This window comes from Synchiropus splendidus, chromosome 3 (genome assembly GCF_027744825.2).
Source record: "Synchiropus splendidus isolate RoL2022-P1 chromosome 3, RoL_Sspl_1.0, whole genome shotgun sequence".
NCBI classification, from domain to species: domain Eukaryota; kingdom Metazoa; phylum Chordata; class Actinopteri; order Syngnathiformes; family Callionymidae; genus Synchiropus; species Synchiropus splendidus.
Window position 1 is genome coordinate 5,546,082 of NC_071336.1, and position 20,712 is coordinate 5,566,793.

Genomic DNA, 20,712 nt, shown 5'->3' on the forward strand with positions numbered 1-20,712 from the left:
AATTGATATGTGGTGAAATGAAAGGTGAGATAGGTATTAAATAGATATCAGTCCTGGTTAATCCCAGTCTTTTGCTCTTTTCATGATCAGTATTTTGTTTTCTGGATGAAGATGTTGAGGGTGGTTCCTGAAATGAGGATTTAGAATACACGTGGTCCTCTATGCTTCCTTCTCAAACTTGCCAGATCTGGTGTAGTGACGATAGCCATCAGTAGCTCCTGAGTTTATAATGTCACAGCGGAATTTGCGAAAGGCAGAGCAGTTTCATGTCTATCACTGGCAAGCATATTTCAAGATGGCGCCTGACAACAGAGCATATACCTCAGTTGATGTGTATACAAATGTACGATTTCAAGAAAATGGGAATACTAGGAATTTATACAAGCGTGAGCAATCTTCAAGACAGCGAAGTCAAATCATCCCAGAAGAAACTGAAACATTGAACATGTTCAATGGATATTTTCTTAATGTATTGTGATGGTGAATACTTTCTGGGAGTGGCTGACTGTTGGCTTAGTTCAGTGATGCAGTTTTGAAAGAATGTTCCTGGCGCGATGCATAAGGCTGCCTGCTTCACCAAAGGAATGACAGGTGATGTCATACCATGCCAACCAGTGATATAAAAGAAGGAGAAATGATGTGACTTGGGATTTCTGTACAGATTTGGGTTCCACTGTTTCCAAAGCACAGACTCATTAAGTGTCCCTGAGGGTTTAGGATCATGCAAAGTTTCAAGAAGTCACTGGTGCACTGGCATCGCGAACAACACTTTTTTTTGGTTGCACTCCACCCTTCTTTTGTTCAAGAAATAAAGGTGGAGTGTGGATTTTACATAACTATGATCTTGCACCACTTTGCTCCACCACTCTGGACAAGTGATGTTGAGAAGAAGAACTGCAAGTGTGTCTTTTTTTTTTTTAATTCTGATCTGAAGAGGATCAGTTTAACTGCTTATTTAGTGTTACTGACATTTGCTGACCGTTTGACAGACATCAGTTCCAGAAGTGATTTCATACTTATTTTTTTCCAAGACACGAAAACATGAACATATTGCTCCTGTATTATTATTTTGTATAAATAAATAGAGGGATGAAGTGGATGAGCCATACGATGAAGTTGTAGGAAAGAGTAGTGGAAAGTAGACTAAGGGCAGAAGTTAGCAAATGTGAGCAACAGTTTGGCTTCATGCCAAAAAAAAGAGCCCCACAGATGCTGTATTTGCTTTGAGGATGTTCATGGAGAAGTACAGAGAAGGTCAGAAGGAGCTCCATTGTGTCTTTGTGGATCTGGAGAAAGCATACAACAGAGTGCCAAGAGAAGAGTTGTGGTATCGTATGAGGAAGTCTGGAGTGGCAGAGAAGTGTGTTTGAGTGGTGTAGGGGAGTGAGCAGGATGGATAGGATCAGGAAGCAGTATATCAAAGGGACAGAACATGTCAGGTGTTTAGGAGACAAAATCAGAGAGGCAAGGTTGAGATGGTTTGGACATGTACAGAGGAGTGATAGCCACTACATTGGTAGGGAGATGTTGGAGTTGGAACTGGCAGGCAGACGGTGGAGAGGACGACCAAAGAGGAGATTTATGGAGGTGGTGAAGGAGGACATGAGGTTTGTAGGTTTGAGAGAAGAGGAAGCCGAGGACAGGGTGAAATGGAGGAAGATGATCCGCTGTGGCCACCCCTGAAGGGAGAAGCTGAAAGGAAAAGAAGAAGAAGACACGCAAGCAATGGAGAGCAATAAATTGGTGACTCATAGTGTTCGTGGTGAACAATGAAAAAGGACACAGCAGATAACCACAAACAAAAAATATGAATAATAGTATCATCACTAATGCTGCTGTGACAGCTCTTATTTACTGCCATGAACGGCTTACAATCTCAAGCCAACCTAACATTTTATTTCAATACTTTATTGTCTTTTTAAATCAATAATCATACTGGATGATGTAATATGGAAATACGGCAATATTGTCTTGTACAGAGCAAACGGAAGGAGTGGCTCTTCTGTGTACTCCGTGTCCCTTAGTCATGGTGTCTTCTTTGTATCTGCTGAAACAGTTGTCTCTCCTCATGTGAATAGGAACAATGTCAACAGTCTGGGCGCGTCACAGGGTTTGACGTTCAGATTTGTTGGTCCAGATATGCACTGCCCTGCCGCACTAAGGATATCGATAAACAGTGTTTTCAACTTAACACGCACCACATTTGGTTTTTGCCTCGAGTTATATTTACTGCGTGATGAAGCCATAACTCATAAGCAATACTATTCATTAATTTATTTGGAAGACAAACACACCCTCTTGTAATGACATCAATTAATGAGAAAAAGAGACAGGGACATGCCATTCATTTTGCCACTTGACTTGGTCAAGTCTATTTTGGACGCACGGCTGTGTGTAGTCAAATGCATTATAATTGGGACCTTGTGGCAACCGTGCATGTGCATGTAGTAATTATTCTACCTTACAAAAGGCACACGACGTCGTCATATTTCTCACTTATTGTACCATTCAACTCTTTGTCTTTGGCCTATGATTTAGGACTGGGCATGGTCTGAGGATCCTGCATGTCTGAAACATCTCAGTAACACTTGGATGTTGCTTTTTAATATGCCCTCACACATCAACTTATTTACCAAACTTTAGGTTCAATGTGTGGCCATAAAACAATTTTGATGCAATGGGACTTGAGGATTTCATGAGTAAATATTGCAAACCAGACCGATGTAGAACTTCCCGGTTTGGACCAAAGTGAGGTCATTTATATTAATGCAGTTTAGGTTTAGGTTTCATTCAGCTTATTTCATTGTGATAAGGATGTGACAACTATTTAACACAGGTTTTAATTTGCTGACTTTGTGGCTTCATTTGTGAGTGACCTTGTTGGGGGAAGTTTTAATAGACATTAGTCCTCGCCCACCTGAATTTGGAAGTGTGCTGAGGAGAGCTGAATTATTTCATTGTGTAAAAATAAATAAAATGAAAGCAAATTATTCTGTGACTCCAGGTGATTTCAGCTGACCTTAACACTGCTGCCAACTGCGCTGTTTGTGATGAAGATGGAATGACAGCAGGTTGAGCCAGTTTCACCAGCCAACTCACAACTACTTTCCAAGTGTTTGCTCTTATCTGTTCTGTAAAACGTTGACTGTGATGGCAGATAAGTGGTGTTGACAGGCGAGAAATCTGTCTTATGATTTTCTAACTTAGTTAGTGGCTAAAAGTGATTCATATGTGGCATTCATACGTCCGGTAGAAAGGGTCTGTGGGTGTGTAATGGAGAACCCAGAGGAGAAGTGCAGGAGAGAGCAGGCTGTTACAGAAAAATCATACATGTTATTCTTTTTTTTTGCAGTGGTGTGCTCACTGGATGTTTGTCATGTTGGATATAGATGCAGACAAAACCTTCATGTACATAGGCCTTTTTGGTATGCAATTATGTTATGTATGTAAATGTACCCAATACACAGATTTATGAGGATTTATTTTGGGTACAGAAATGCAGTTTGTCCCCACTACTGCTGGGCTGAACTACAAGTAGCTTGCACAACCACAGTTAATATTGCTTAATACAAGGTGTGGACAAGTAGGGTGCACTCTGTCCTCAACCCCAATTACAAAGCATTCATGTGTGGACATTATTGTGGTGCGTGAACTATCAGTGCTGCCTCATTCCTAGGTTTGGCAATGGGAGCCAAGGGCATTTGCATATCCACACGGTTTTAGAGACACAATGAGTCCGAATAAAACAAGGCACAAAATTTGAAGTGTGAAATTATCAGCCTTATAATTGGAGCTGATTGGAGGAAGCACATAGAACAGATCCTGCGGGGACAACAGCTGTGCTAGTGGGTTGCCATGGCTGCAGGTTTTTGTTCCAACCAAACAAGCACAGTTTAACCAATGAGGTGTCAGCTTTTTTTGGTTGGGACAAAAACGCCCACCCACGCCGGCCCTTTCAGGAACCCGTTGACCTTTGACCATTCTTTTCTTCTTTTTTGCTTGTCCATTTTTCCTATTAGCAGTAATAAAATATATTATTATTTCTGGTCGGCACTGTCATTGATGGTCGATGCTAATGTAACAAACTGTTCATAAAGTTTTTACCTCTGAGGGAACACGTCATGAGATATTTTTACAATGACGTGTTTCCATGCGGACCCACAAGAGGAAACACAACAAAGAACACAATTCAGCGTCTTGAAATTCATCATACGATCAAAAAAGAATTGCTCAATCGATTCCGAGGTAAAGTTTTTCTTTTCTTTGAAAATGAAATAACGATGAATTTTCAAACATTTGGGAGTCCGAAAAAAAATTCTTCCAAATCTGCTCTGTAAAATTCTCTCTCTGTATATTGATGATATTTGTGCTACATTTTCAGTTCTTAACAGATAATATTGTGTTTCCCCTCTGACTAGATCCTATCAGTCCGTCTGTTTTGACTCTAGAACTGGCTCAGTTTGAGGCTGATTGAAACTATGTTGTCTCACCTAAAAGAAACTTTTCATCATTTGTTCATAGGAGAAAATACGAGAAAACCAACATCAATCTCCTAGTGATTTAAAAATTTGAATTGCTAAACAACATATGTCACAGTTATTTTGGGTCTTAAGCGAAAAATATCTACAGTATATGAATGATTTTATTGAATAATTAAAAAAAAAAAACTGACAATGGATACATAATTTTAGTCCTTTCAGTTTTTTAATGGTGCATTGAAGTATCTTTCCCGGAGTGTGACTCACACTTTGCGTCACTTCCCTCTTCTCTGGTGGTATATAAATGTGATTATTTCCTTGACTGTGCCAGTGGTGGACGAATGCTGAGCCCATGAAAAAAACTCGAAGAGCTTTCTTTATTTTGAATACCAGTTTGGGTGAGTCATTTCTTTTTAGTTTTCCTTCACTTCTAATGATTTAAATTCCAATGAAATGGAAAATGCCTAATATTTTGGTGTAAACCACGATAAGAGACAGACCGTAGTGAATGTTATTTGCTCCTCTCGAAAGCTTAGAGTATTTTATATGCTCCTTACAAAAAGTCCTCAAGTCTTTATGAGCGTTTGTAAAGTAAAGAAAAAAAAGCCAACAAAAAACTTGCATGTTTAGCTATATGCCACACAAACGATAATTTTTTACATTATCGTATTTCTCCTTTTCTCACCAGTTGTGATACGCATTCCCTTAAATGGGGACACGCCCAAGCATTGCAAGCCAGGAAATCCTGGAAAACGGATAGTTTTAACAAACTTTAAGCAACTTTAAACATGAACTTTGAAATAAGTTTTATACGCCACATTTTTATCATGCATTTTCACAAAAAACACGATTTTTTTTTTTGTTTTAAAGTAAACACATTTTCTTTTTGATTTTCAAAGTCTTTCGTCACAAAGGCGGCCTAATGGTTAGCAAGAAATTTAATACAAAAAAAAAAATCACAATAAGCCGACGAAGACAGGAACTGAAGGCGCTGGAGTCAAAACACGAACCGGGAAATACACAGAGAGACGGGGGAAAAATCTGAAACAAAAGAGAGGTGAATCAGATTCATCCTTCTAAATAGGGAGAACACAAAAACGCTCTGATTCAAATTCATGAGGTCCAATCAACTAAAAGCGCTACGTGGAGGAGAAACACTCAAACTCACACGAAGGGAAAAATATACACAATCGATAAATGAAAAGTGAGTTTAAGAACACTCACTCACGGTCTGGCTAAAGAATTAAGGAGATGAAAACAGAAGCGGAGGAAGGAGGAGAAAGCGAAACTCAGGAAGCGGCTGAAGAGAAATTCAAGCATGCACAGGAATCTAGAAAAATTCAGAAGAACAAGGAATACATGTCTTGGGAGACTTATCAAATGACACAAGGTGACCAGCAAGCAGTCTGGAGCTTGCGAGGTGATATCCATAGGTGTTGATGACGGGATGAGCTCCAGCTATGCTGCCATTAAGCTGGATGAGGGGAAGGAAAAGGAAACTACAAGGGTTAACAAAATAAAAGCACTGGAAAGACATGGAAAAGAGAATGCACGGAGTGAGAACAAGACATTACCCCCCCTTTAAGGAGGGCCTCTAGTCCCTCTACCAGGTCTATGAGGATGTGAGGCGTGGAAGTCGCTGAGGAGCCTCTGATCCAACAGGGAACCAGGGACCCAGGACCTTTCCTCAAAACCCTCCCAGTTTACAGTAAACCATCCCTGTCCTGTCTGGCCTTGAGGATGCTCTGCAGTCTTATGGATGGTCGGTCGTCGGAGGCTCATTGGAGCGACTGAAAGAGCTTGGCTGCTGTGACTTGGAAGGCAAGCTGGGGCTTGGGGAGGCTCGAACTGGAAACCGTGGTTATGAGGCTTAAAAGGACTCCTGACGGGTCTGGCTTGGACGGCAAGCTGGCATTCCGGAGCACTTCAGGTCTTGAAGGCACTCTGATGAGCACCCCGGTACCCTGACCGGAAAGTACTTTGGAGTCTGGGCGGTGCCGTGTCGGCGAGTGTCCTGAGGAAGAGCACCGCTTTCCATTGTCCAGAGAGAGCAAGGTGAGTCCAACCCGGGTCCGAGCCACCAGAAGAGAACAAGGGGTCTTGCGACATGTAGGACAGGTCCCAAGAACATGACCAGCCACACCACTGTCCAAGCATAACCCCTGAGCTAACCTGTATTGCACATCTGCATGGGTTCAGGGACAGGAAGAACAGCAGGTTCGTGGAGATCTACAGGAGGTTCGGGTGGTGAGAGCGGGACTGGAAACACCATATGTGAGGTGGACCATCTACGTCAGGCATGTTCTCTCAGACGATTTTCTATGCAGATGGAAAATAGAATTAGTTCCTCCAGAGAGTAAGGCTCGTCGCGGAGGGAGAGTTGGTCTTGGATGACACTAGCCAAGCCATTACAGAAAGCGCACATGAGAGCAGGCTCGTTCCAGCCAGCTTCAGCGGCTGCTATACGAAACCCGACTGGACTGGATACTTGGAGACAGATTCTTTTGCCGAGTTTTGAGCGATATTAATTAAGCGCTGGGTCCGTTTTTAAACAGAGAATCAAAAACTCAAAACACAGGAAGTTCATGCAGAAAGCTATTTTGGCTTGATCCTTCTGGAAGTGGGACAGCTGAGAATCAAAAACCGGAGAGCATTGAACATTTTTGCAGAAGCCTGGTTTACCCGTGGGGATGGTCGGTTCGCGCCAGGCGGCAGCAGGATGTGCTGGTTTAGCTGCAGGGCCCGCTGGTGAAGCTGGTGTGGAGGTGCCAGGTTCAACAGAAGGTACAGATAGACGGTGGAGGACAGCAGAGATGCTCTGCAGCTGTTTCAGGATGCCCTGCGTTGCTCTCTCAAGAGTAGGGATCCTCGAGCCCTGAATGTTTAAAGCCCTCTGTAAGTCGGCAATCATTGCTGGGTCCGAACCTGGCTTGATGGTTCTGTCATGATTACCTATGAGTGGACCCAGGTGCAGATGACTGCAGGCTGACAGAAGGCATGAACACGAGATTAAATTAATGAATTTAATACCAAAAAAATAAAAATAAAAAATCACAATAAGTGCAAACGATGAAGACAGGAAGTGAAGGCGCCGGAGTCAAAACATGAACCGGGAAATATACAGAGGAACTGGGGAAAAATCTGCAACAGAAGAGAGGTGAATTAGATTCAGCCTTCTAAATAGCTCGGATATAAATTCACGAGGTCCAATCAACTAAGGAGGAGAACACTCAAACTCACACGAAGGGAAAAATCTACACAATCGAGAAATGAAAAGTGAGTTTAAGAACACTCACACGCGGTCTGGCGAAAGAATTGAGGAGATGAAAACAAAAGCGGAGCGAGGAGGAGAGAGCGAAACTCCGGAAGCGGCTGAAGAGAAATTCAAGCGTGCACAAGAATCTAGAAAAATTCAGAAGAACAACAAGGAACATAAGTCTTGGGAGATTTACCGAATGACACAAAGTGTGTCACAGTCTGTAGCTCGCCAGGTGATACCCACAGGAGTTGATGACGGGATGAGCTCCAGCTGCGCTGCCATTAAGCTGGATGAGAGGAAGGAAAAGGGAACTACAGGAGTTAACAAAATAAAAACACAAGAAAGACATGGAAGAGACAATACACGGAGTGAGAACATGACGGATGGGATGTTTTTAACAGGCCTTTAATTGCATAGTCATGTGTTTACAAATATTGCTGTTGACCATGACCACTATTGACTTGTTTTTACATTAATTGTCGTATTCTATTTTGCTTTATCAAGACAGATGTGATGGCTGATGGCAAAATATTGATTTCACTTCTAATTCTTGTGGGTAAGTACTGGGATCTGTGAAACGTAACCTAACTCAACTAGAAATATGAAGAACGAATAACCCTCCTCTACTCTACTTATTCTATTACATACAGTTGCTGCAAGTGCGACCCTGACAACACATGATGATGAACCAGCCACAACTGACGAACTAACATCCACTGAGGCATCAACGGTTGACACTACTCCGTCAAGGACATCTGTTGCTTCAATAGCAGCCACGGGATCAGCTTCAATGAGCGGATCAACACCTGTGAAGTCAATAATCACTGGAGGATCAATGGCTGACACAACTAGATCAAGGACATCTGTTGCTTCAATGGCAACCACGGGATCAACTACAATGAGCAGATCAACACCTGTCAGGTCAATAAGCACTGGAGGATCAATGGCTGACACTGATCCTCCAGGGCTCAGATGTATTTGCTTTGATACTGAAGCAAGTACATCTGTTGCTTCAATATCAACTACAGGATCAACTACAATGAGCAGATCAACACCTGTAAGGTCAATAAGCACTGGAGGATCAATGGCTGAGACTACTAGATCAAGTACATTTGTTGCTTCAATGGAAAACGCGGGATCAACTACAATGAGCGGATCAACATCTGTACGGTCAATAAGCACTGGAGGATCAGTGGCTGACACGACTAGATCAAGTACATCTGTTGCTTCAACAGCAACCACAGGATCAACTACAATGACCAGATCAACACCTGTAAGGTCAATAAGCAGTGGAGGATCAATGGCTGACACTGCTAGATCAAGGACATCTGTTGCTTCCATAGCAACCACGGGATCAACTACAATGAGCGGATCAACACCTGTAAGGTCAATAAGCACTGGAGGATCAATGGCAAACCCTACTAGATCAAGGACATCTGTTGCTTCAACAGCAACCACGGGATCAACTACAATGAGCGGATCAACACCTGTCAGGTCAATAAGGACTGGAGGATCAATGGCTGACACTACTAGATCAAGGACATCTGTTGCTTCAATGGCAACCACAGGATCAACGACAATGAGCAGATCAACACCTGTAAGGTCAATAAGCACTGGAGGATCAATGGCTGACACTACTAGATCAAGGACATCTGTTGCTTCCATAGCAACCACGGGATCAACTACAATGAGCGGATCAACACCTGTAAGGTCAATAAGCACTGGAGGATCAATGGCTGAGACTACTAGATCAAGTACATCTGTTGCTTCAATGGAAAACGCGGGATCAACTACAATGAGCGGATCAACATCTGTACGGTCAATAAGCACTGGAGGATCAATGGCTGACACTACTAGATCAAGGACATCTGTTGCTTCCATAGCAACCACGGGATCAACTACAATGAGCGGATCAACACCTGTAAGGTCAATAAGCACTGGAGGATCAATGGCTGACACTACTAGATCAAAGACATCTGTTGCTTCAACAGCAACCACGGGATCAACTACAATGAGCGGATCAACACCTGTAAGGTCAATAAGCACTGGAGGATCAATGGCTGACACTACTAGATCAAGGACATCTGTTGCTTCCATAGCAACCACGGGATCAACTACAATGAGCGGATCAACACCTGTGAGGTCAATAAGCACTGGAGGATCAATGGCTGAGACTACTAGATCAAGTACATCTGTTGCTTCAATGGAAAACGCGGGATCAACTACAATGAGCGGATCAACATCTGTACGGTCAATAAGCACTGGAGGATCAATGGCTGACACTACTAGATCAAGGACATCTGTTGCTTCCATAGCAACCACGGGATCAACTACAATGAGCGGATCAACACCTGTAAGGTCAATAAGCACTGGAGGATCAATGGCAGACCCTACTAGATCAAGGACATCTGTTGCTTCAACAGCAACCACGGGATCAACTACAATGAGCGGATCAACACCTGTCAGGTCAATAAGGACTGGAGGATCAATGGCTGACACTACTAGATCAAGGACATCTGTTGCTTCAATGGCAACCACGGGATCAACTACAATGAGCGGATCAACACCTGTAAGGTCAATAAGCACTGGAGGATCAATGGCTGACACTACTAGATCAAGGACATCTGTTGCTTCCATAGCAACCACGGGATCAACTACAATGAGCGGATCAACACCTGTAAGGTCAATAAGCACTGGAGGATCAATGGCTGACACTGCTAGATCAAGGACATCTGTTGCTTCCATAGCAACCACGGGATCAACTACAATGAGCGGATCAACACCTGTAAGGTCAATAAGCACTGGAGGATCAATGGCAGACCCTACTAGATCAAGGACATCTGTTGCTTCAACAGCAACCACGGGATCAACTACAATGAGCGGATCAACACCTGTCAGGTCAATAAGGACTGGAGGATCAATGGCTGACACTACTAGATCAAGGACATCTGTTGCTTCAATGGCAACCACGGGATCAACTACAATGAGCGGATCAACACCTGTAAGGTCAATAAGCACTGGAGGATCAATGGCTGACACTACTAGATCAAGGACATCTGTTGCTTCCATAGCAACCACGGGATCAACTACAATGAGCGGATCAACACCTGTAAGGTCAATAAGCACTGGAGGATCAATGGCTGACACTACTAGATCAAAGACATCTGTTGCTTCAACAGCAACCACGGGATCAACTACAATGAGCGGATCAACACCTGTAAGGTCAATAAGCACTGGAGGATCAATGGCTGAGACTACTAGATCAAGTACATCTGTTGCTTCAATGGAAAACGCGGGATCAACTACAATGAGCGGATCAACATCTGTACGGTCAATAAGCACTGGAGGATCAATGGCTGACACTACTAGATCAAGGACATCTGTTGCTTCCATAGCAACCACGGGATCAACTACAATGAGCGGATCAACACCTGTAAGGTCAATAAGCACTGGAGGATCAATGGCTGAGACTACTAGATCAAGGACATCTGTTGCTTCCATAGCAACCACGGGATCAACTACAATGAGCGGATCAACACCTGTAAGGTCAATAAGCACTGGAGGATCAATGGCTGACACTACTAGATCAAAGACATCTGTTGCTTCAACAGCAACCACGGGATCAACTACAATGAGCGGATCAACACCTGTAAGGTCAATAAGCACTGGAGGATCAATGGCTGACACTACTAGATCAAGGACATCTGTTGCTTCCATAGCAACCACGGGATCAACTACAATGAGCGGATCAACACCTGTAAGGTCAATAAGCACTGGAGGATCAATGGCTGAGACTACTAGATCAAGTACATCTGTTGCTTCAATGGAAAACGCGGGATCAACTACAATGAGCGGATCAACATCTGTACGGTCAATAAGCACTGGAGGATCAATGGCTGACACTACTAGATCAAGGACATCTGTTGCTTCCATAGCAACCACGGGATCAACTACAATGAGCGGATCAACACCTGTCAGGTCAATAAGGACTGGAGGATCAATGGCTGACACTACTAGATCAAGGACATCTGTTGCTTCAATGGCAACCACGGGATCAACTACAATGAGCGGATCAACACCTGTAAGGTCAATAAGCACTGGAGGATCAATGGCAGACCCTACTAGATCAAGGACATCTGTTGCTTCAACAGCAACCACGGGATCAACTACAATGAGCGGATCAACACCTGTCAGGTCAATAAGGACTGGAGGATCAATGGCTGACACTACTAGATCAAGGACATCTGTTGCTTCAATGGCAACCACGGGATCAACTACAATGAGCGGATCAACACCTGTAAGGTCAATAAGCACTGGAGGATCAATGGCTGACACTACTAGATCAAGGACATCTGTTGCTTCCATAGCAACCACGGGATCAACTACAATGAGCGGATCAACACCTGTAAGGTCAATAAGCACTGGAGGATCAATGGCTGACACTACTAGATCAAAGACATCTGTTGCTTCAACAGCAACCACGGGATCAACTACAATGAGCGGATCAACACCTGTAAGGTCAATAAGCACTGGAGGATCAATGGCTGAGACTACTAGATCAAGTACATCTGTTGCTTCAATGGAAAACGCGGGATCAACTACAATGAGCGGATCAACATCTGTACGGTCAATAAGCACTGGAGGATCAATGGCTGACACTACTAGATCAAGGACATCTGTTGCTTCCATAGCAACCACGGGATCAACTACAATGAGCGGATCAACACCTGTAAGGTCAATAAGCACTGGAGGATCAATGGCTGACACTACTAGATCAAAGACATCTGTTGCTTCAACAGCAACCACGGGATCAACTACAATGAGCGGATCAACACCTGTAAGGTCAATAAGCAGTGGAGGATCAATGGCTGACACTGCTAGATCAAGGACATCTGTTGCTTCCATAGCAACCACGGGATCAACTACAATGAGCGGATCAACACCTGTAAGGTCAATAAGCACTGGAGGATCAATGGCAGACCCTACTAGATCAAGGACATCTGTTGCTTCAACAGCAACCACGGGATCAACTACAATGAGCGGATCAACACCTGTCAGGTCAATAAGGACTGGAGGATCAATGGCTGACACTACTAGATCAAGGACATCTGTTGCTTCAATGGCAACCACGGGATCAACTACAATGAGCGGATCAACACCTGTAAGGTCAATAAGCACTGGAGGATCAATGGCTGACACTACTAGATCAAGGACATCTGTTGCTTCCATAGCAACCACGGGATCAACTACAATGAGCGGATCAACACCTGTAAGGTCAATAAGCACTGGAGGATCAATGGCTGACACTACTAGATCAAAGACATCTGTTGCTTCAACAGCAACCACGGGATCAACTACAATGAGCGGATCAACACCTGTAAGGTCAATAAGCACTGGAGGATCAATGGCTGACACTACTAGATCAAAGACATCTGTTGCTTCAACAGCAACCACGGGATCAACTACAATGAGCGGATCAACACCTGTAAGGTCAATAAGCACTGGAGGATCAATGGCTGAGACTACTAGATCAAGTACATCTGTTGCTTCAATGGAAAACGCGGGATCAACTACAATGAGCGGATCAACATCTGTACGGTCAATAAGCACTGGAGGATCAATGGCTGACACTACTAGATCAAGGACATCTGTTGCTTCCATAGCAACCACGGGATCAACTACAATGAGCGGATCAACACCTGTAAGGTCAATAAGCACTGGAGGATCAATGGCTGACACTACTAGATCAAAGACATCTGTTGCTTCAACAGCAACCACGGGATCAACTACAATGAGCGGATCAACACCTGTAAGGTCAATAAGCAGTGGAGGATCAATGGCTGACACTGCTAGATCAAGGACATCTGTTGCTTCCATAGCAACCACGGGATCAACTACAATGAGCGGATCAACACCTGTAAGGTCAATAAGCACTGGAGGATCAATGGCAGACCCTACTAGATCAAGGACATCTGTTGCTTCAACAGCAACCACGGGATCAACTACAATGAGCGGATCAACACCTGTCAGGTCAATAAGGACTGGAGGATCAATGGCTGACACTACTAGATCAAGGACATCTGTTGCTTCAATGGCAACCACGGGATCAACTACAATGAGCGGATCAACACCTGTAAGGTCAATAAGCACTGGAGGATCAATGGCTGACACTACTAGATCAAGGACATCTGTTGCTTCCATAGCAACCACGGGATCAACTACAATGAGCGGATCAACACCTGTAAGGTCAATAAGCACTGGAGGATCAATGGCTGACACTACTAGATCAAAGACATCTGTTGCTTCAACAGCAACCACGGGATCAACTACAATGAGCGGATCAACACCTGTAAGGTCAATAAGCACTGGAGGATCAATGGCTGAGACTACTAGATCAAGTACATCTGTTGCTTCAATGGAAAACGCGGGATCAACTACAATGAGCGGATCAACATCTGTACGGTCAATAAGCACTGGAGGATCAATGGCTGACACTACTAGATCAAGGACATCTGTTGCTTCCATAGCAACCACGGGATCAACTACAATGAGCGGATCAACACCTGTAAGGTCAATAAGCACTGGAGGATCAATGGCTGACACTACTAGATCAAAGACATCTGTTGCTTCAACAGCAACCACGGGATCAACTACAATGAGCGGATCAACACCTGTAAGGTCAATAAGCAGTGGAGGATCAATGGCTGACACTGCTAGATCAAGGACATCTGTTGCTTCCATAGCAACCACGGGATCAACTACAATGAGCGGATCAACACCTGTAAGGTCAATAAGCACTGGAGGATCAATGGCAGACCCTACTAGATCAAGGACATCTGTTGCTTCAACAGCAACCACGGGATCAACTACAATGAGCGGATCAACACCTGTCAGGTCAATAAGGACTGGAGGATCAATGGCTGACACTACTAGATCAAGGACATCTGTTGCTTCAATGGCAACCACGGGATCAACTACAATGAGCGGATCAACACCTGTAAGGTCAATAAGCACTGGAGGATCAATGGCTGACACTACTAGATCAAGGACATCTGTTGCTTCCATAGCAACCACGGGATCAACTACAATGAGCGGATCAACACCTGTAAGGTCAATAAGCACTGGAGGATCAATGGCTGACACTACTAGATCAAAGACATCTGTTGCTTCAACAGCAACCACGGGATCAACTACAATGAGCGGATCAACACCTGTAAGGTCAATAAGCACTGGAGGATCAATGGCTGAGACTACTAGATCAAGTACATCTGTTGCTTCAATGGAAAACGCGGGATCAACTACAATGAGCGGATCAACATCTGTACGGTCAATAAGCACTGGAGGATCAATGGCTGACACTACTAGATCAAGGACATCTGTTGCTTCCATAGCAACCACGGGATCAACTACAATGAGCGGATCAACACCTGTAAGGTCAATAAGCACTGGAGGATCAATGGCTGACACTACTAGATCAAAGACATCTGTTGCTTCAACAGCAACCACGGGATCAACTACAATGAGCGGATCAACACCTGTAAGGTCAATAAGCACTGGAGGATCAATGGCTGAGACTACTAGATCAAGTACATCTGTTGCTTCAATGGAAAACGCGGGATCAACTACAATGAGCGGATCAACATCTGTACGGTCAATAAGCACTGGAGGATCAATGGCTGACACTACTAGATCAAGGACATCTGTTGCTTCCATAGCAACCACGGGATCAACTACAATGAGCGGATCAACACCTGTAAGGTCAATAAGCACTGGAGGATCAATGGCTGACACTACTAGATCAAAGACATCTGTTGCTTCAACAGCAACCACGGGATCAACTACAATGAGCGGATCAACACCTGTAAGGTCAATAAGCAGTGGAGGATCAATGGCTGACACTGCTAGATCAAGGACATCTGTTGCTTCCATAGCAACCACGGGATCAACTACAATGAGCGGATCAACACCTGTAAGGTCAATAAGCACTGGAGGATCAATGGCAGACCCTACTAGATCAAGGACATCTGTTGCTTCAACAGCAACCACGGGATCAACTACAATGAGCGGATCAACACCTGTCAGGTCAATAAGGACTGGAGGATCAATGGCTGACACTACTAGATCAAGGACATCTGTTGCTTCAATGGCAACCACGGGATCAACTACAATGAGCGGATCAACACCTGTAAGGTCAATAAGCACTGGAGGATCAATGGCTGACACTACTAGATCAAGGACATCTGTTGCTTCCATAGCAACCACGGGATCAACTACAATGAGCGGATCAACACCTGTAAGGTCAATAAGCACTGGAGGATCAATGGCTGACACTACTAGATCAAAGACATCTGTTGCTTCAACAGCAACCACGGGATCAACTACAATGAGCGGATCAACACCTGTAAGGTCAATAAGCACTGGAGGATCAATGGCTGAGACTACTAGATCAAGTACATCTGTTGCTTCAATGGAAAACGCGGGATCAACTACAATGAGCGGATCAACATCTGTACGGTCAATAAGCACTGGAGGATCAATGGCTGACACTACTAGATCAAGGACATCTGTTGCTTCCATAGCAACCACGGGATCAACTACAATGAGCGGATCAACACCTGTAAGGTCAATAAGCACTGGAGGATCAATGGCTGACACTACTAGATCAAAGACATCTGTTGCTTCAACAGCAACCACGGGATCAACTACAATGAGCGGATCAACACCTGTAAGGTCAATAAGCACTGGAGGATCAATGGCTGAGACTACTAGATCAAGTACATCTGTTGCTTCAATGGAAAACGCGGGATCAACTACAATGAGCGGATCAACATCTGTACGGTCAATAAGCACTGGAGGATCAATGGCTGACACTACTAGATCAAGGACATCTGTTGCTTCCATAGCAACCACGGGATCAACTACAATGAGCGGATCAACACCTGTAAGGTCAATAAGCACTGGAGGATCAATGGCTGACACTACTAGATCAAAGACATCTGTTGCTTCAACAGCAACCACGGGATCAACTACAATGAGCGGATCAACACCTGTAAGGTCAATAAGCACTGGAGGATCAATGGCTGAGACTACTAGATCAAGTACATCTGTTGCTTCAATGGAAAACGCGGGATCAACTACAATGAGCGGATCAACACCTGTAAGGTCAATAAGCACTGGAGGATCAATGGCTGACACTACTAGATCAAAGACATCTGTTGCTTCAACAGCAACCACGGGATCAACTACAATGAGCGGATCAACACCTGTAAGGTCAATAAGCACTGGAGGATCAATGGCTGAGACTACTAGATCAAGTACATCTGTTGCTTCAACAGCAACCACGGGATCAACTACAATGAGCGGATCAACACCTGTAAGGTCAATAAGCACTGGAGGATCAATGGCTGACACTACTAGATCAAAGACATCTGTCGCTTCAACAGCAACCACGGGATCAACTACAATGACCAGATCAACACCTGTAAGGTCAATAAGCACTGGAGGATCAATGGCTGACACTACTAGATCAAAGACATCTGTTGCTTCAATATCAACTACAGGATCAACTACAATGACCAGATCAACACCTGTAAGGTCAATAAGCACTGGAGGATCAATTGGAAGCGCTGCTGTATCAACCACAACTGGAAAGTCAGTGATCACTCAAACTTCATCAACAAGTCGAGGCAATTTAGCGACTGGTGGTGGGTCATCGTCCACTGGAAGATCAACAGCAGATGCTCGAGGATCAACCATTGAGAGCAGATCAATGGGCCCCAGAATATCAACTATCAATGGAGGCTCAATGGCCACTGGAGTTGTAAGCAGATCAACAGCAGCCAGTAGAACAGCATCTATAGTTGAGTCAACAAAACATGGTGATGGTGCTTCAACAATTCATATCAGTGCATCAAGTGCAGCTCAGCAGACAGTTTTCCACAAAGGAACTACACAAACGGAACCAGCAACAATACACTCCACAGAAACAACACTGGAAAAGACGACCCCAGAGCCTGAACGTATTGTCATCTTGGTTTTTGTCATAATCGTTCCTTTCAATGATGCCCTGACAAATCCAACCTCAGTGGAATTCATCAATCTGCAACGAGAGGTTATATTCATGGTGAGTGTCCAAATATCCGATTCAAAATGTTATCATCTGTCAATATGGGCACTTAATCTAAAAATATTTTGATGGTTAGGAGCTTGGTAAACGTGTTTGTCATTGTTGTTATGCAGTATGATAGTTATTGTAGCTGGACTGGATTTTGCAGAATGAAATTAAAGTGTCTTTGTATTATTTTAGTGCACTATACTTTGGAAAAAAATGCAATGACAATTTTCTTTCCATTCACAGTATGACTTCATCTTCAGGACAAGCTTCCCTGGCATCTACATCCGCACAGTTGTCATAGCTTTTCGGTAATTGGAAATATTTTGGTTCTGTTGGGGTTGATGCCAACACAACATGAACAGTTAATTGAAGTGAATGCTGCAGTAACTGTGTGATTTACTTTTTTGCAGTCCAGCTGCTGGTGGCACCACACGGGCTGTTAACACCGAAGCACAAGTGGAGGTGGTGTTTAACAATTCTGCGTCCGCCAGTGCGATTCCAGCCTCAGACATGGTCCGAGAAGCCTTTGTTGAAGCTGTGACAAACTCAAATAACACCTTCAACCTTTCTGTTGATGCTGAATCCATCAGAATTGTCAGTAAGTACTTGTTACGACTTGTTCATTCATGCACCAATGCATACACATGCAACGTAAATGTGTGTTGTCATACACGTATCTCAACATATCCAGATTCTTCACTACAATAATGTTTTAACATTACTGCTTCATAGGTAAAACAACCGTGGTGTCAACTACTGCAATAGCACGTTCAAATACGATAGCAACAACCTCAAATGCAGCACATGGTGCAACGACAAAGAAAGCTACAACCAAAGCAACAACAACCGCTGCTGTCACTGAATCCCTCACTACAAAAGTGGTGACCTTCAGATCTGTTGGAGAAACATTTACCAGTGAGTTGTTGAATCCATCGTCAGCAGCATTTACGCAACGGGCTTCGACTATTAAAACCATGGTAAGTCACTCACTCATTGATGTCATTAATCAGAGATTTACAAAGTTGCATTTCAGACATGAATACCTTTGTTCTATTGCTTTACTAGTCAATGCATATTTTTCACATTCCAAGCTTGACATCTTCAAATATTGTTCATATTATATATTAATGGTTGGGCATTACTGTGAGGAATAGTCTCTGTGATCTGACTGTGGTGAACTTTTGTGCTCATGGCAGTTGCTTATGAGCACAAGCCATGTGTCTGATCTGAGTCCATATACCTTGGTGACACTTTGGTGAAGATAGGAAATGAGATAACAACTCATCACGAACTGCCACTTAGTGCATAATTCCATTGCTGTGGTGGCTCACCTTAGCAGTGAGTGAAACTAGCTGTACAGTATTACAGTGGCAACCCAAGGACTTGATGGTGGACCCCCATAACATTGTGTTGAAGTGCCAAGTGCACTGACACAACCTCCATTAAAGAAGCCGAATCAGGGGGTTAAGAGGTTAGAACTGAGGTTGTCTCCTGGGGTATCATAAGGATTCAAAGGGTCTCGGGAGCTCTGGACAGACAGAGCAGGCAGCTCCCGTTTTTGAAAAGGGTGTGTTCCAACGCCTGTGGAATCACACTCATCCTCGCGGGAAATGTCTATGAAATTGGTGCTGCAGATTATGATTTGTCCAGTAGTTCAGACTTGGATTAAATGGAACAGTTAATGTGGTCATGAATCACTGGAGCAACTCCTCAGGTTTAGCATGAACTTTCCAAGAGACAAGGGAACATTGAGACAAGCTGTGTAAAATATGAAAAGGTTTGTAAAGTCCATTCATGCCTATACACGACTACACTGGACCTTTTCAACTGAGCTTCCTGCTGTCTATTTCTAGTTAGACTGACTGGTGCAAAGACATGTGTGATGGTTGTTGAATCAGTGAAACTGCTGTCTTCAACCTGACGTTTCTGTGTCTTCTGTGTCTGTAGCTGGAACCGCTTTTCGAGCCCATCACATCATTTCGTTCCTTGGTTGTGGTTTCATTCAGGTAATGTGAAATTGTGGTCTAAGGCCACTGACAGCTTTCTGACATAAAACAAATCACTGTTCTGGCCACTTTTCTTTGCAGAAACGGATCAATCATTAACACAATGAACTTGAGGTTTTTAGCCTCATCTGTGCCCAGTGACCGCGAGATTGCACAAGTCTTAATCGATGCAGCGTCCAGCATCACAGCGTTCAACATTGAGCCCACATCCATTTCTGTGGACGGCACACGTAAGTGATATTGGGAGCTCGATCACACGTGTTCTCTGTCCGGATCATTGATAACATGAATATTTTGCATGTCTTACAGTAATTTCTGGTGGAGTGCTTCACAATGTCAGTCTCTTCACTGCCGCTATCCTGGTGCTGGTCTCATGGAAACTGTCATCTCAGTAAATTCTAATGCAATGTCAAATGTGATCACTGGTTTGAAAGGGGACTTCTCATAGGGAACAATGATTCGCGACCAATATAAATGTACAGACACAATATCTTGTAAGCGATGGAAAATCGACATCTCAAGTCAGCTTTATTTTATCAGAACTAACGCGTCAATGTTGGTGAACATGTTCACCAGTCAGCTGCATCGTGGTCATCAGCAAGAAAACAACCTCCTGATGTTTCTCGGCTGTGGAGTTGCTTTGAAATCATGATGCCAGTTGTCCAGCATGATTAGTCAGCCTTGTACGATTACCTTTTCTTGTTTGTATGATCATATGCAGTTGTTAATGTAACCGATATTGCTGCAGTGAAAAGCAAGAGAATAATAAAAAGTGTGGTTAATGCTGTCATTCAGTGATATTTTTATTCAGTCCATAAAGGTCCACACACATCATTCTGTCATCACATCATTTTA

General features: G+C 43.7%; 2 protein-coding genes across 2 annotated transcripts; both read left to right on the top strand.

The window, feature by feature from the left end:
* The first annotated feature begins 11,470 nt into the window (after nt 1–11,470).
* Nucleotides 11,471–13,775, top strand: LOC128755392 (serine-rich adhesin for platelets-like). The gene is made up of 3 exons (XM_053858783.1): nt 11,471–12,464; nt 12,789–13,100; nt 13,768–13,775. The coding sequence occupies exons 1-3, from the start codon at nt 11,477–11,479 to the stop codon at nt 13,773–13,775; spliced, it is 1,308 nt and encodes a 435-aa protein (XP_053714758.1). The 5' UTR covers nt 11,471–11,476.
* Nucleotides 13,776–16,988: 3,213 nt separating this feature from the next.
* LOC128756426 (uncharacterized) lies at nt 16,989–20,640 on the top strand. Its single transcript, XM_053860940.1, has 7 exons — nt 16,989–17,860; nt 18,095–18,159; nt 18,262–18,449; nt 18,584–18,828; nt 19,799–19,857; nt 19,939–20,087; nt 20,167–20,640. Exons 1-7 carry the CDS (start codon nt 17,030–17,032, stop codon nt 20,250–20,252), a joined length of 1,623 nt encoding a protein of 540 aa, XP_053716915.1. The 5' UTR covers nt 16,989–17,029; the 3' UTR covers nt 20,253–20,640.
* Nucleotides 20,641–20,712: the final 72 nt, after the last annotated feature.

What these genes read in the sequence shown, in the direction of transcription:
- LOC128755392 (XM_053858783.1), top strand. Translation starts at nt 11,477, where the DNA reads ATGAGCGGATCAACACCTGTAAGGTCAATAAGCACTGGAGGATCAATG. An exon ending in TACAATGAGCGGATCAACAC is followed by an intron (nt 12,465 to 12,788) that starts CTGTAAGGTCAA and finishes GCGGATCAACAC; the next exon opens with CTGTCAGGTCAATAAGGACT.
- LOC128756426 (XM_053860940.1), top strand. Translation starts at nt 17,030, where the DNA reads ATGGCTGAGACTACTAGATCAAGTACATCTGTTGCTTCAACAGCAACC. An exon ending in AACGAGAGGTTATATTCATG is followed by an intron (nt 17,861 to 18,094) that starts GTGAGTGTCCAA and finishes TTCCATTCACAG; the next exon opens with TATGACTTCATCTTCAGGAC. An exon ending in CATTTCTGTGGACGGCACAC is followed by an intron (nt 20,088 to 20,166) that starts GTAAGTGATATT and finishes CATGTCTTACAG; the next exon opens with TAATTTCTGGTGGAGTGCTT.